The sequence below is a fragment of the Bubalus bubalis genome, chromosome 2 (assembly GCF_019923935.1).
Source record: "Bubalus bubalis isolate 160015118507 breed Murrah chromosome 2, NDDB_SH_1, whole genome shotgun sequence".
NCBI lineage: Eukaryota > Metazoa > Chordata > Mammalia > Artiodactyla > Bovidae > Bubalus > Bubalus bubalis.
The window spans coordinates 187,800,089-187,816,872 of record NC_059158.1 but is presented as its reverse complement, the minus strand read 5'-3'; the positions used below and the strand labels follow the sequence as shown (position 1 = coordinate 187,816,872).

The window sequence follows — 16,784 nt, the reverse complement described above, 5'->3', positions numbered from 1 at the left end:
CAAAAACTCTAAATTATGTCTATTTGCCAGAACATTTTACTTATAATTTTATTACTTAAATTTGTATTTTATAATCAATATCCTTCATGTTCAAAATTTGTGTGCGACCCCAAATTCCGTGTTTGCCAAACACACACCATGTTAAAATAAAGAGTTCTTGCTAAACTCTGGCTACTCCCTAAGCAGGATCACAGCAACACGCTCATGAACACCTTCCCTTCGTCCTCTCTCACCTGATGTCAAGTGTTTAAAGGCACAAACATGACACCTTGACCTCTTTGGAGCACAGATACTGAAAAATCCAACGGAAAAGCAGAGCGTAAGATCATACCACGGTGCCTGCAGCGCGTTTAGGCTCACGCTCTTCCCTAATTCTGGCTGTAAGATTAACATGAATCTTCATTTATATTATCTTCATTAGAAACGTCAGACAAAATACAAGCCTCAAAAATAGTTTTTGCAAACATGACCGCTGGCAAGATGGGACCTGCTTTCACGATAATACTTACTGTGTGAGAACCGCTGGGTGATGGGGGTCCCGGGATAAGGGTAAGTGCGACTCTCCCACTGGATGTTTCCTTCCTGAACAGCCTTTATGAAACCATGGTAACACTGGTGGGCGACACCTGAAGACAAAAATAACCAGTGCCTCAGCCTGGACTCTTCACTTGTAAATCAAATTATTAAAATTGAATCTATTGTCTTATCACTTTTTTAAGATGTAAGTTTCTTTGAGGAACTCCAAATTTCTTTGATTTTTTTTCATTCAAAGACAGAAAACAAAATCACGTAAGTTCAAAACTGGAAGATCTACTCTTTAGATTTTACCAAGGTTAAATGAGTCCCTCAAGGTGACAAAATCAGCTCACACTTTAACTCTGCTCCACTTAGCCATATCATAAGGAAACATATCCAAATAATTGGTGCTTTTTATTCCAAAACAGACTTGGGAGATAATTTAGTTTTGTGAGAAAAAATATGGTAAAAAAAATCTCTAGAATATAACAGCTGTTCAGTAAATACCTATGGTTAGACCACAGATTCTCCGTATTAAACAAGGAGATAATAATTAGCTGACAGTGGATTGTGAAATGATGAATTTATAACTAAGGAAAGCTGTTTAAAAAAAAAAAAATCAGAGTTTCTGCTATAATGCTGGATACATGTCATTATATACATGTCCAAACTCACAGAATGTACCCCCTAAAGTAAACCGCAGATTTTGAGTGACAATGGTACATCAATGTTATCAATGCAGGGTCATCAACTGTAAAATGTACCGCCCTGGTGAGGATGCTGAAAGCGGGAGAGGCTGTGCGTGTCTGGGGGCAGAGGGTATATGGGAAATCTATGACCTGCGCAATTTTGCTGTGAACCTAAAACCACTTAAAAAAAAATAAAGTCTATTTTTTTTAAAGTGAGAGCTTCATACTTCTGGAACATGAAATTACTATTTTATTTCAAAGAGAAGCATTTTGAATGAAGTGTACAATCAATTATTTACATTTTGAAAGAATATCACTCTTGAATTTATGCCACCTTGTGGATCCTTAAGTAGGATCACAGAACATGTTTTCCAGTGATGATCATTCTCCCTTGGTTGAACTCACAGATAAGAACTGGAATATTAAAAAGACATGGCCATTTTTAATGTGTGACCATACTGCCAACTATACACTGGTGAAGTAATACACAGTTTCAAACCCTGGATTGAGATAAGGCAGTGATGAATAAAAGACAGATACGTAATGATTGAGGGGAGAAACACTGTCCTGGCAGTGACCGCCCCCAGATCTAGGGCTGTGAACACTAGGGTTAGGTGCTTTTCTCTTAAAAAAAGAAAAAAAGATCAAAATGATAAGAATGCCAAGAATAAATAAATATCTTTGCTTAGATCACCACCCCTCATGGATGATTCTTCCTCCTTTATTTTAGAGGTAAAACCATCCACCTCCATAGTGCAGGGAGCCAATCTCTCCTGCAGAGTCCATTAATTCTGCAAACAGAAGCAAGTGTGCATACCAATGTTACCAGTTGTGAGCAGATGCACGCAGGGCCCGTGGGCAGTTTCAACACAGCTGGTCCTTATTAGCCATCGAGGCTGCACTCTGGACAACTGATACAGATCCTACTCCTCAGAGAACCTCTCTGGTTCTAGGAAAGATTTTAAGACTGATTCTGATCTAAACCTTTTCCCTCTCTCATATCTCTGGCTGCCTTGCTCACACTAGCAAAGAAAAAGTCAATACAACCCTTGCTTTGATCAAAGATCATTCAACTGGCTTGGTCATCTTCATTCAAAAAAAAAAAGGCCCTTTCCACCTAAAACAAAATAACTGTTATTAATTCAAAGTACAGGGGACTGCCTTGACGGTCCAGTGGTTAAGACCACTCTCCAGCGCAGGGGTGCAGGTCTGATCCCCGGTCAGGGAGTGAAGACCCCACATGCCTCACGGCCAAAAAACCAAAAACATAAGCAATATTGTAACAGATTCAATGAAGACTTTAAAAATGGTCCACACAAAAAAATATTTGGAAAAATATAGTATAATTAGTAACCTCAACATTTAGTTAAAGCTGAAATCTTGATTAGAAAATGGAGGGGAAAAAAAGGAGAAATTCATTTTAAAAAGTAAAATACATATATAGGACCTGGGCTGTTTAGAGATAAAGTCAAGCATCAAGTGCGCTCGTAACTCCACATCTGCCACGCACGGCTACGTGAAGCTGTGCACAGTGTGCCAGGGTGACTGTAACGCAGTTACGATAGGCCTGACAATGGTGAGCGCTGTATGAAGGTCAGCTCTCACCATCAATCCATACTCATCCCTACTCTACCTGTTCCAGAATAATACAATTTACTGGATCAACTCCAAGAATATGAAGGAAAAGAATCCTCATTTTAAAACTACAAATTGGATTAAAAACTACAGTATTCAAGTTGTTCATAACGCTAGGCAGGATAGAGAGAAAGAAAAATGTACAGAGCGAACTGTCTAATGCTAAGTTTCAGAACCACAATAAATGGAAAGGAGAAAAGAGAGAATGAAACTGAGAGATTAAAAATCATTCAAAGAAATCTTAAATACGTGAATAAACCTTTGCACTTCCCACAGTACCTTTAATCAGTCGATACCACTGCTTGCAGACGAGGGCTGCAGTTTTGTGCTCCTGGTATGGGGAGAGGAAGGACAGGATATACTCCAAAACTTCTTCTGGCAGCTCAGACATGGACCTGTTATGTTGCGTCTCCGCAACCTCCAGCGCCGCGCGGGGCTCCTCGTCTTGCTCCATCGTCCCTTCCGGCACGGTCTCCTCTTGGTCCACAGCCATGAGACTGTCATCTTCGCTGTCTGAGGAGCTGGCCATGACATCCCACTTGACACCTGCAGCAGGAGAGAAGCACACACCAGGGCACACTTTCTCAAGTTCTGAACTAGCTCAGGTGCTTGCAGCCCAGCTGGTCACGATTTCGTTCAGATGCTCAGAATGAAACCTGTCCTTTAGCACGTCCCCACACTAGCTGCGAGCTACCTTAATTTGTCAGGCACAGCTCAAATACCAAGCCCATCCCAAATATCTAATAAATCTCTAGAGGTTTCTGATAGCGTTTTTCTTCCTCTTCACTGAAAACCTAGAGTGTCAGCCAAGTTCTGGTAAAACCACAAAACCAAAAGACTTGTTCTCAAGAACTCCTCTAACTCAAGGATATGGTCGGCAATAGCAAAGGGAACAGCAACTAGCTTCCCTTAGCCAGTAATATGATTCAGGACCTCAAACTTAGAAGAAAAAATGGTGCATCCTAAAGGAGTGAAAAGGACACGCTGAGGATACAGGAATAAGAAATGATAGGGTGTTTTTTTTAGCTTTTACACAAGACAGTGCACTTAAGAGGATAATAAATGTTCTAATAACAAGCTTAACGAGCTGTAATAGCAAATACAAGGCAATATTTAAAATAGGAAACATCGAAACAGATCCGAGGAGCTAAAAACGGAAAACAATATAAATACCCATCAACAAGAGAACAGATAGACTGTGCTACATTCCAACAACAGAACACTATAAGGAAGGAACCACCAATACTCACAGGGGTAAATCTTAACACTGAGCAAAAGACAGAATAGTACACACTACCCGTCCATGCTTACACCAGATTGAACACTAGGCAAAAACAGTTTATGTACATCTTAAAAACTGGAAAGAATGATCACAGCAAGAAAAACATGAGTCAAAACTCATGAAATTGCTCCTAACATAATGCATCTGCCGCATTACCCATGATACCGCACTGCGTCCTGACCACCTGGCTGCTGGAGCACCGATGGTAACGCACAGCCGGTGGTAACGCACAGCCGGTGGTAACGCACAGCCGGTGGTAACGCACAGCCGGTGGTAACGCACAGCCGGGGCCGCTGAGCAGCAGGGGCGCGGCCTCGACGCTCATGGTCGGGAGAGGGCAGCGGCGGCAGAGCAAGGGCAGCCGCAATCCCCGCCATTCCTCGGAAGCAGGCAGGAACTGTGACAGGTTTACTATAAACTGTGTTAAATAAAAGATCCTAGACGGCCACCTCTGCTCTACTGTGAGCGAACTCTGTTCCACGTGCGTAACTTGCTAGAGGAAGGCCTTTCCACTTCCAGCCCTAACTCTTAGGCTAAAGAGTACAGTTACATACCAAAATGACTATACTACCCAAGGCAATCTACACATTAGATGCAATCCCTATCATGTCACCCATGGCATTTTTCACAAAACTAGAAAAAAATTCTTAAATTCTGTATAGAGACATAAAAGATCCTAAAAGACATAAAAGAATAGCCAAAGCAATCTTGAGAAAGAAAAACGGAGCTGGACCAATCAGGCTCCCTGACTACTCTCCATGCTACAAAGCTGCAGCAATCAAAGCAGTATGGTACTGGCCCCAAACCAGAAATACAGACCAATGGAGCAGGACAGGAAGCTCAGGCACCTCTGGTCAACTAATCTGTGACAAAGTAGTGCTGGGAAAACTGGACAGCCATATGTAAAAACATGAAATTAGAAAACTCCTTAACACCATACAGAAAAATAGACTCAAAATGGATCAAAGATAAATGTAGGACCAGAAGGAAAACACAGTCAGAACACTTTTGATATGAATCATAGCAATATATTTTTCAAGCCATCTCCCAGAGTAATGGAAATAAAAACAAAAGTAAACAAGTGGGATCTAATTAAATTCAGTAACTTTTGCACAGCAAAGGAAATCATAAACAAAATGAAAAGAAAACCCGGAGAACAGAAGAAAATATTTGCAAATGATGTGACCGACAAAGGGTTCAGTTCAGTTCAGTCACTCAGTCACATCCAACTTTGCGACCCCAGAGACCACAGCACGCCAGGCTTCCCTGTCCATCACCAACTCCAGGAGTTTACTGAAACTCACATGCATTGAGTGATGCCATCCAGACATCTCATCCTCTGTCATCCCCTTCTTCTCCCTCATTCAATCTTTCCCAGCATCAAGGTCTTTTCAAATGAGTCAACTCTTCGCATGAGGTGGACAAAGTATTGGAGTTTCAGCTTCAGCATCATTCCTTCCAAAGAAATCCCAGGGCTGATCTCCTTCAGAATGGACTGGTTGGATCTCCTTGCAGTCCAAGGGACTCTCAAGAGTCTTTCTCCAACACCACAGTTCAAAAGCATCAATTCTTCGGCGCTCAGCCTTCTTCACAGTCCAACTCTCACATCCATACATGACCACAGGAAAAACCACAGCCTTGACTAGACGGACCTTTGTTGGCAAAGTAATGTCTCTGCTTTTGAATATGCTATCTAGGTTGGTCATAACTTTCCTTCCAAGGAGTAAGCGTCTTTTAATTTCATGGCTGCAGTCACCATCTGCAGTGATCTTGGAGCCCAAAAAAATAAAGTCTGACACTGTTTCCACTGTTTCCCCATCTATTTCCCATGAAGTGATGGGACCGGATACCATGATCTTCGTTTTCTGAATGCTGAGCTTTAAGCCAACTTTTTCACTCTCCTCTTTCACTTTCATCAAGAGGCTTTTTAGTTCCTCTTCACTTTCTGCCATAAGGGTGGTGTCATCTGCATAGCTGAGGTTATTGATATTTTTCCCAGCAATCTTGATTCCAGCTTGTGTTTCTTCCAGTCCAGCGTTTCTCATGATGTACTCTGCATAGAAGTTAAATAAGCAGGGTGACAATATACAGCCTTGACGGACTCCTTTTCCTATTTGGAACCAGTCTGTTGTTCCATGTCCACTTCTAACTGTTGCTTCCTGACCTGCATACAGGTTTCTCAGGAGGCAGGTCAGGTGATCTGGTATTCCCATCTCTTTCAGAATTTTCCACAGTTTCTTGTGATCCACACAGTCAAAGGCTTTGGCATAGTCAATAAAGCAGAAATAGATGTTCACAATTAGCAAGCCTAAATAAAAGGACTCACATTTTTGTTTAATTCCCAGTTTTAAGCATTCAACCTGAATGAATTCAATTTTCTCAACTCAATTTTCGATTCAATTGAAATTTCTCATCATTCAACCATTCCACTGTCCATGAAAGGATCAAACCTGACACCCCCGAGGCCATGCTTGCTAACTTGGTCTTCAGCACAGGTGCTGAGGAGAACACACGGGCGTGGGATCCGACGCAAGTGCTCTGCGATCACACGCCCAACACCAGTCTGCAGTCTTGCACGTCCACTACTAACTAGGTGCTGAAACCGCCACTGACACTCCCAGAGGAAGCAGAGACATTCTGAAACAGTGCTTCATTTTTCCATGCCAAAAGAAGCCCTACAAAACATTTCACATGGAACTGTATTAACTCACTGAATGTGCTTTTCATGAAAGTCTTTAAAAGAAATCTTCCTCGCCTTTCACATTTGTGTTAGGCCTTCTACGGTTTTTCGAATAGTCATGTATGGATGTGAGAGTTGGACCATAAAGAAGGCTGAGTGCCAAAGAATTGATGCTTTTGAACAGTGGTGTTGGAGAAGACTCTTGCGAGTCCCCTGGACTGCAACGAGATCCAACCAGTCAATCCTAAAGGAAATCAACCCTGAATACTCACTGGAAGGACTGATGCTGAAGCTGAAGCTCCAATACTTTGGCCACCTGATGCGAAGAGCTGACTCTTTGGAAAAGACCCTGATGCTGGGAAAGATTGAAGGCAGGAGGAGAATGGGACAACAGAGGATGAGACGGTTGGATGGCATCACTGATTCAATGGACATAAGTTTGAACAAACTCAGGGAGTTGGTGATGGACAGGGAGGCCTGGCATGCTGCGGTTCATCGGGTCGCAAAGAGTCAGACACGACTGAGCACCTGAACTGCACTGAAGTCTTTGAGACTGGGAGATGTGGTTACTGTTTCTAGCTATAATGCTGTGTGACCCAAGGTAAGTCACACAGAGTTAAGACAGGAAAAATCTATCTTTAAAAAATCAAAGTTTCAAACCCACCTACTTCATAAAGATTCTGTAAAGACAGCAGATAGCAACAAACTAATCTGAACTTATTGGAGGAAATAGATTAACTTGTGAAGAGTTAAAATCGATTCAAAGAAATTCAAGATGGGAATGAGATTCCTTTGTTATCATGTAACAATTACTGCCCAGAACAATATGTGACCAATTGTACTTTTGGTTTCTCCAGAACTAGATATGTGACAATCCTCTTGGAGTTAACACACTTTCTTTTCTTAAGAAAATCAGAATATACTTCACTTATCTAAAAGGAAGCTGAACATTTAAAATGTAATCAAGTTTATTCTTTACCATGTCAAAAGGTGAAAAAAATGCAATTAAGGAAGAGACTTAATGATGATGGAAAAATAAAGCACTGAGACTTTAAGCACAGAGGCATTCCGGATTGAACGGAAAACACCCAGAGTCCTCTGTCAGCCTGAGGGCCTCTCCAGCTGCAAGGACAAAGAAGCAACCCTACACAGGTATTACCATGAAACTCGTGAAGTTACCCACCCAGTCACACTAATGTGAGCTAAGGATTAAATACTATTCTTGGAAACATAAAATACTGCTGAATGAAGATTTACAGACCACAATACGATCCAATCTAAGATGATACCATCTTCCTATTTTCCACCATTATTATCATCATTGTACTAGATGAAATGAAAAAGTTACAAAAGAAAAACTGGCAAAATATAAATTTTACCTTACTTCATGCACTCAGTAAATACCAATGAAACATTTGCTGTACGTGAAAATACTGTACTTAGATCCCAGTTCAGTTCAGTCGCTCAGTTGTATCCGACTCTGCGACCCCATGGACCGCAGCACACCAGGATTCCCTGTCCATCGCCAACTCCCGGAGCTTACTCAAACTCAAGTCCATTGAGTTGGTGATGCCATCCAACCTTCTCATCCTCTGTCATCCCCTTCTCCTCCTGCCCCCAGTCTTTCCCAGCATCAGGGTCTTTTCCAAAGAGTCAGCTCTTCGCATCAGGTGGCCAAAGTATTGGAGTCTCAGCTTCAACATCAGTCCTTTCAATGAACACCCAGGACTGATCTCCTTCAGGATGGACTGGTTGGATCTCCTTGCAGTCCAAGGGACTCTCAAGAGTCTTCTCCAACACCACAGTTCAAAAGCACCGATTCTTCAGTGCTCAGCTTTCTTTACAGTCCAACTCTCATCCATACATGACTACTGGAAAAACCATAGTTTTGACTTAGATCCCATGGGAGTCACAAAAAGAACATATGCCACTAATTCCTCTCAAAGAGATTTGGTAAGAGCCAAAGACACATAAAGAATACCAACACAAGATAGACTGTGGTACCAAACAAGAAGTTCTAGCAGTTCAGGGAAGGAAAAGATGCCTTCCAACTAGTTTGAGAAGGAAGTTACACAGAAGGAAGCCTTTGGGCTTTGAAGAATAGGGTTAGAGTTAGAGCCATCCCAAGGAATGAAATGGGGGAAGGTGGAAAGAGGAAAAATTTTCAAGTTACTGTCTCCTGTACCAATGTTCTTTGTCACTTACAGAATTACTTTTAGGACAAAAGGGCAAAAGGTATTTTTTATGTGATGGGCATTTTATCACAAGTACAAACTACTTAATATCTTTATGTACATTAACAGAAGTTCATAATCTACAGACTCCTTAACTCCTGACAGTTGATATTTTGACCAAAAAAATATCTAGAAATAGAGAAATCTGGCATAACTACGATTGCTATTAGCAAACTGTAAGCTATTTTGACAAGTAAATTCAGAGAGCTGTTTCTAAAAAGCATTCCAAGTTTAATAACAGATATCAGCTACAGTGAGGTTCTTTTTCAATGGTTAATTCATCTCTCTGTGTTATCTAAGAGTCCTTTTAATGAAATAGAAAAATGAAGTGTTTCCCCCAAGTACTCATCAGGATACTTTCTTATCACTCTTTGCAATGGCTGCCGTTAAATGAAAGCAGTTCACGACTATCAGAGAGCAGAAATGCGCCAGTTCTCAGGGCCACACCCCATATTCATATGCAGCCAGCAGATTTCACTGCGTATAAATGGCTGAGGAAAATGTACCGGTTTCAATCAATGAAGTTATTCTAGGTTCTGAAAATTCCATATATTCTAGGCTCAGCAAAATGTTTCATGTGGTATAAACTGAAAAAGTGTAACAGAACTTTAATACCCAAATTTGTATTTTGTGAGAGCTTGAATTTTTAGATTTTAAGTAGCAACATACCAAGGACAGAACAATTCTAACTGTATAATTTAACTATTACACTGATGTGAGACAAAAGGCTTTCATCGGAAGTCCAGTATGAATCAGAGGAGTTAGAGAGTAGGTGCATTAAAGGTGCAGTTTTCTAGGCTTAGAAATTATTTTTCTCTCGAAAATAATTATTTATGGACGACAATGCAGAAGAGGCAGACAGCCACACTGTAACAGCAGTGGACCGCGCTAGCCAGAGTGGACCACGCCCCTCCTCCCCCGCCTTCACACTGCGGGCCACACCAGGCCGCAGTGACGCCCAGGGCACAGCCACCTCTCCCCCCCGCATTCACACTGGCGGGTACTGCACGGCTGCCCGCCTCCTCCTCCTCCTCCCTAGGGCACAACAGGAAACAATTCATTTCTTGTATCCATATACACACTCAGCAAAAAGCTGCTGAATGAATAAGCAGACATAGTCTCGGGAATTCATTTCAGTCAACAACAAAACCTAAATGTTCACTTCTAGATATTGTGACAAAGAACAGAAACTTCCTATCAAAAACTTATATAAGACTAATAAAATTAGAGATTTCAGATACCTAAGACACTAGAGAGTAAAAATGGGGCATAAGGACTCCCCTGGTGGCCCAGTGGTTAAGACTCTGCACTTTCACTGCAGAAGGCATGGGTTCCATCCCTGGCTGGGGAATTAAAATCTTACAAGTTGTTTGGTGCTGCCAAAGAAATTTAAAAAAAAAAAAAAAAAAAAAGATAAAATGTACAGTTCCTAAAAAAATCATTACTATATTTAAAATGTTCTGATTTTTTCTGCCGTTATATACCCTCACTCTGACAACAACGGAGGAGTAAGGAAAATCAGCTGCATGCCAAGATTCTCTTAGCCTTTTGGGGAAAGGTTCTATTGCACTGGTTCTCAGACCTCTGAATTTCACAGATCAGCAAGTTTTTTTGGACTCATATAGGGTCAACAAATTTTTATTTTCCTGAATAAGGCAAAAAAAAAAAAAAAAACACACCTCCAAAAAGCAAAAACAAAAAAATACTACACACACACACACAAGTCCTACCATCTAATTGTCACAGTTTCATAGAAAGGTGTTTAAAATTCAAGCTGGAAAATCATAATCTCTGAATAACGGCTTTTACTTCCAAGAAAGGAAACCTGGATTTCCCTGGTGGTACAGTGATTAAAAACCCACCTGCCAATGCAGGGGACACAGGTTCGATCCCTACTCTGGGAAGACTCCACCCGCCACAGGGCAACTAAGCTCACACACCACAACGGAGCCCGAGTACCGCAGCTACTGATGCACACGCGCCCCAGAGCCCGTGACCCACAGGATCCTCTCAGAAACAGGAGAGCCGCCCGCGCACCATGGCCAGAGAGCAGCCTTCCACGCGCCGCAGCCAGAGAAAGCCTGTGCGCAGCAACGTAGACCCAGCGCAGTCAGAGGAGAGGCCTCACCCACACACGCACGCAGAGACCCTCAGCGCAATATGGACCTGGACCGGTATTCTTGGGACTACGATTTCACTACCATGCCATGATATGAACATTTCATTTTACTACTTATTTGATTCGTGAAAAAACTCCACAATTTAAACAAGTTATATAGTCTGAATTAATTAAAAGGCTAATTTAAATTAAAACTCCCAGTATGCTGGGAAACCACTTCCTAACGCTAGAAACAGAGACAATGATGGCTACCGGCAAGAATGCGTGAAAGACAAATGTAACCTAATTTCTTTTAGAAATAGCTTAGCTGATCTTTTGTTTCATTGGCTGGTAAATTTACAACGCTTATTACTCATGTCTTTCCCCTACTAAATTCTTAAGGTCTATATTTTTAATAAGACTTAACTGTAGCACTTTTCTTCTTTAAACTGCAATGAAACATACCAATTCTTATTACTGTTATTTAGGGGTGTTGCAGTGAAACTTACAATTTCAAACTTTCCACAGAAGCTAAAGCTTAAAACATAAGATGCTATTTTATGCTACATTAAAAAAAAAAAAAAGAAAAAAGAATAAAAAGGAACAAGTCCAAACCTCATTCCAAAATGATTTAAGTTGGAAAACTCTTTCAGGATCCAGAGGAAAGTCTATGAAATAATAAGGAAAACAAAAGTCTCCCCCGAGTAAGGATGGTTAGAGCAATCACCACTTCATAGCTTCAGTTTTAAGAAGGGCTAACATCTTTCTAGTTCACTCATCCACTACAGAGCTATTTCATTGGAAGGAACACATTTTTAAACTTTTATTATTATCATTTGTGGCCGTGCCATACAGCTGACAAGATCTTAGTCCCTTGACCAAGGATACAACCCCTGGCCCCTGCAGTGGAAGTGCTGAGTCCTAACCACTGGACCACGAGGAAATTTCCAGAAGGAATAATTTTTTAAAAATCAGAAGAACTGAACGATATCTGTATACTCATGTTCAGAGCAGCACTGTTCAAAACAGCAAAAAAGTGGAAACAACACAAATGCCTATCAGTGGATCATGGACAAATAAAATGCAGCAGATACACAACAACAGAATATGACTGACCTTAAACAGGAAGGGAATTCTGACACACGCTGCAAGGAGAAGCCAGAAGACACTATGCTAAGTGAAAGAAGCCAAACACATGGTTCTGACTCCACGCAGCACCCAGAGCACTCGGGTCATACAGCTGGAGAGAGCGGCAGCTGCCAGGAGAGACAGAGGCAGGGGAGACAGGGAGCTACTGTTCACCGCGTATGGAGTTTCAGAGGAAGACAGGAACATGCTGGGATGAATAACACAACAGTGCTAATGTACTCAGTGTCATTATTAAAAATTATTAAAACGGTAAACTGTTACATAAATTTACAATTTAAAAAACTGCATAGAACACAGATGCACAATTTTTTAAAAAATTAATCACTGTGTGCCCACATCTAAGTCAGAAAACAGAGCATCAGCAGGGCCTTTGAAGCCTCTGATGACCTGCTCAACCTTTTGTTGTTGTTGTTCAGTCGCTCAGTGGTGTCCGACTCTTTGCGACCCCATGGACTGCAGCATGCCAGGCTTCTCTGTCCTTCACCATCTCCCGGCGCTCACTCAAACCCATGTCCATTGAGTCGGTGATGCCATCCAACCATCTTATCCTCTGTCGTCCCCTTCTCCTCCTGCCCCCAATCCCTGCCAGCATCAGGGTCTTTTCAAATGAGTCAGCTCTTCACATCAGGTGGCCAAAGTTTTGGAGTTTCAGCTTCAGCATCAGTCCTTCCAATGAATATTCAGGACTGATCTCCTTCAGAATGGACTGGTTGGATCTCCTTGCAGTCCAAGGGACTCTCAAGAGTCTTCTCCAACACCACAGTTCAAAAGCATCAATTCTTTGGCACTGAGTCTTCTTTATGGTCCAACTCCCACATCCATACATGACTACTAGAAAAACCATAGCTTTGACTAGACAGACCTTTGTTGGCAAAGTAATGTCTTTGCTTTTTAATATGCTGTCTAGGTTTGTCGTAGCTTTTCTTCCGAGAAGCAAGCGTCTTTTAATTTCATGGCTGCAGTCACCATCTGCAGCAATTCTGGAGCCAATAAAACAGTCTGTCACTGTCTCCTTTGTTTCCCCATCTATTTGCCATGAAGTGATGGGATTGGACGTCATGATCTTAGTTTTCTGAATGCTGAGTTTTAAGCCAGCTTTTTCCCTCTCCTCTTTACCTTTACCTCCTCTCAACCTTCACCCGACTCATCCAGAAGTACCACTTCCCTGGTGGCTCAGATGGTAAAGAATCTACCTGCAATGCGGGAGACAGGGTCCTGATCCCTGGGTCAGGAAGATGCCCTGGAGAAGGAAATGGCAGCCCACTCCAGTACTCCTGCCTGGAGAATCCCATGGACAGAGGATCCTGGCGGGCTACAGCCCACAGAGTCACAGAGTCAGACACAGCTGAGCGACTGACACTTTCACTTTCAACCAGAAGTAGTCACTATGCTATTATATTTATCAATCTCCTACTTTTCTTTACAGTTTCACCCCACAAGGATGTCACATAAAAACATACATTGCTTAGGTGTTGGACACAGCTGCAATTCACGGTGTGTAAAATCCTGTTGTATGAATCAGCCATAATTTATCTTTGTTGAATTAAATCAGTTACTTCTTATGAAATAACAAGCATTTATAGCTTCTCTAGAATAGTGGCTTTCAAATTTTCTTGACAGCAACCACAATAAGAACATATATTTTACCTCACAGTCCACCCACATATATACAGATACTAACCAGGAAAAGGTTTCACAAAATAATACCCTGAAAGTACACTGATATTTTCTATTGTATTTATCATTTAAGAAAATTGTTGGTCAAATGCCACTAAACTGTCTTCATTCTAATGGGCTACAAGCCCAGGCTGAAAAACAATTCTCTAGAGTACATATTTGGGTGTGAAATTGCTGGGTGTGGGTTATACATATTTACTAGATAATGTCAAACTGTCTTTTAAAGTAAATGTTCCAATTTACACTCCCACCTGCAGTGTACACAGCCGTTAATTTTAATTTGATTTTAAAATCATAAAATGGACTTTAAAAGTTTATTAGGGGCTTCCCAGGTGGCCAAGTGGTTAAGAATCTGCCTGCCAACGCAGCAGGTGTGGGTTCGATTCCTGGTCCGACAAGATCCCTCAGGCCTCAGAGCAAGTAAGCCTGTGCCCCGCAACTCCCGAGCCAGGGCGCCCGGGATCCGTGCTCGGCGACCAGAGAAGCCACTGCAGCGAGGAGCCCTCGCATGGCAAGTAGGGGCAGCCCCGCCTGCCCCAACTAAAGAGAGCTCGCGGGCAGCAAGAAAGCCCCAGTGCAGCCAAAAATAAAATCATAAAAATAAACAGCGGCAACCTCGGCTTCATTTAAAAAAAAAAAAATCAAGTATGCTTCTGGCCTTCTATTCATTTTGTACAGTATCTTGATTATCTGAGAGTTGTATAAATATTTGTTGAGTTAGGTGGCCACCAAGACCTAAGCCAACATTAGATAAATAATACAGATAGTTACTACTTTTCACCACTTCACAAGTTACAACTCTCCTCATTAATAACTTACCTCATTAAAACTCATATTTCACGTCTTATTTCTAGGACTTCCAATAAAGTCCAGACAAAAGGCAAGAGCACAAAAGCCAATCAAGATACAGCATGCCCAGCCAGAATTTTGGTTTTAGGCAGAAAATATGCCTTAAGACAGAACGTCCAGGAATAAGTGAAAACTGCCAATGCCAACCGCCCTTCTATATGTGTTGTATCATACCGTATTCACAGGGACAGTGTGATGGCTAAAAATCTTTAACACCCTAATTTAAGAGTCCACATTTAAAAGGATGGAGTGAAGGAAATTAATTTCTATCTTTGACTTTCTTTAAATTTGCTATAATCTCAGGGAAACTGATTCTGCATACTCTTATCAATTGTCTGGTTTTTTTAAAAAGAAAACAAGAAATGTCAAAACACAGTACTTTGTACCATTTTTATAAAAATAAGCAAAGACTGTACAAAATACAAATGCATTCAAAAAAAGATTGTATTATTAAATTCCAGGTAAAAAGAAATATGCAATGGTGAGATTCTGTACTTGGAGCCAAAGGTCAACTGAATTATTTGTTCTAAACAGCTGACTTTTTAAAAAATAACCTTATTTACTTCTTTCCATACATTTTTCGGCTTGCTGGTCTTCGCTGCTGCACGAGCTTCTCTCCAGTCGTGGCGAGCGGGGGCTGCTCCTCAGCTCCAGCTGGCTGGGCTCCCCACTGCAGTGGCTCCTCTTCTCGGGGAGCAGAGGCTCAAGGCCTTGCAGGCTTCAGGCTCATGAGCACAGGCTCCATAGCTGTGGCGCACGGGCTCAGCTGCTCTGAGGGATCTGGGATCTTTCTGGACCAGGTATCTAACCTATGTCTCCTGCATTGGCAGGTGGATTCTTTACCACTGAGCCACTAGGGACAACAGCTGACTTTGAAATATTCTATTCAAAAAAATTTTATTCAAATATAGTTGATTTCCAGTGCTGTATTAGTTTCTAAATATTCCTTCAAAGAAATCCATAAGTAAGAATGTACTATAAAACTGCTGCTGCTGCTGCTAAGTCACTTCAGTCGTGTCCGACTCTGTGTGACCCCATAGACGGAAGCCCACCAGGCTCCCCCGTTCCTGGGATTCTCCAGGCAGGAGTACTGGAGTGGGGTGCCATTGCCTAATACCCGTAATTTAATTGCTTCACATTACTACTTCAGATCAGTTTACAAATTTTAAAATCAAACTGACATACACTAATAGAGTTCCCAGCCACACAATAACAGTGTCATACAAAAGAAAGACAATCCTTAGTTTGTTAGGAGTTATATACTTCCGTTACTTCTTTTAAACTGCAAACCATAATCAATACTTCAAAAAGGAAGTATGTTAAATGGAGAGTACATAAAGATGAGCTAAACAGACAAACAGGCGCATTAACACTAAACTTCTCTGGAAGTATATCACAGAGAGTTTCAGGATGGAAAACAGTAATCTTGAGAAATTATCAAGGAAGAAATATTTGAAAAACACCGTCATACCTAACTGTATAGCAAATAGGTGGCATAACACCACAGAGATAGAAATTAGTTCAAGTAGCTTTAAAAAGCAGTATTTCTTACTACACATCATTTGTGTGTTATATTTTTTAAGTACAAAAAAAAAATCCATAAAAAAAGCTGCATTCAGTAGTCTTACTTATAGTAACAATATTGCCATTGTCCTTTTTTTTTTTTAATACTACAGGTACGGTGTAAAGCAAATAAATAATTATGTTTACTCCTTTAAAAGCTAAAACCAAAACAAAAAACAAAAACAGATACAAGTATAAAATTAAAGAGATAAAATAAAACTCCCGCAATTATAAATATAAATCAAAAGTATCAGTAGGAACTCATTTTTTCTCCTCTTAAAAGAAAGTATTTCCTAGCCTGGTTCATTGAAAAAGATTCAGAACACAAACAATGACGTCTCAGGAGCAACGAGCACCTGAGCACCTGGACTGTGGTCTCTATACAGTATATTTCCACTAAAAATGAAGTAGG

General features: G+C 41.2%; 1 protein-coding gene across 4 annotated transcripts in view; it reads right to left on the bottom strand.

The window, feature by feature from the left end:
- Nucleotides 1-16,784, bottom strand: part of FBXO42 (F-box protein 42) — a 105,569-nt gene that overhangs the window by 48,006 nt on the left and 40,779 nt on the right. For 3 of the 4 annotated variants that reach the window (XM_006066588.4, XM_044938236.2, XM_006066587.4), the window contains exons 2-3: nt 3,120-3,386; nt 510-626 (exon numbers count right to left, since the gene is read on the bottom strand). In XM_006066588.4, coding sequence (XP_006066650.2) covers nt 510-626; nt 3,120-3,369 — 367 coding nt within the window. In that variant the 5' untranslated portion in view covers nt 3,370-3,386. Of the gene's footprint in view, nt 1-509; nt 627-3,119; nt 3,387-4,090; nt 4,298-16,784 lie in introns of those variants that run through there. The other variant, XM_044938235.2, reaches the window with a different exon arrangement.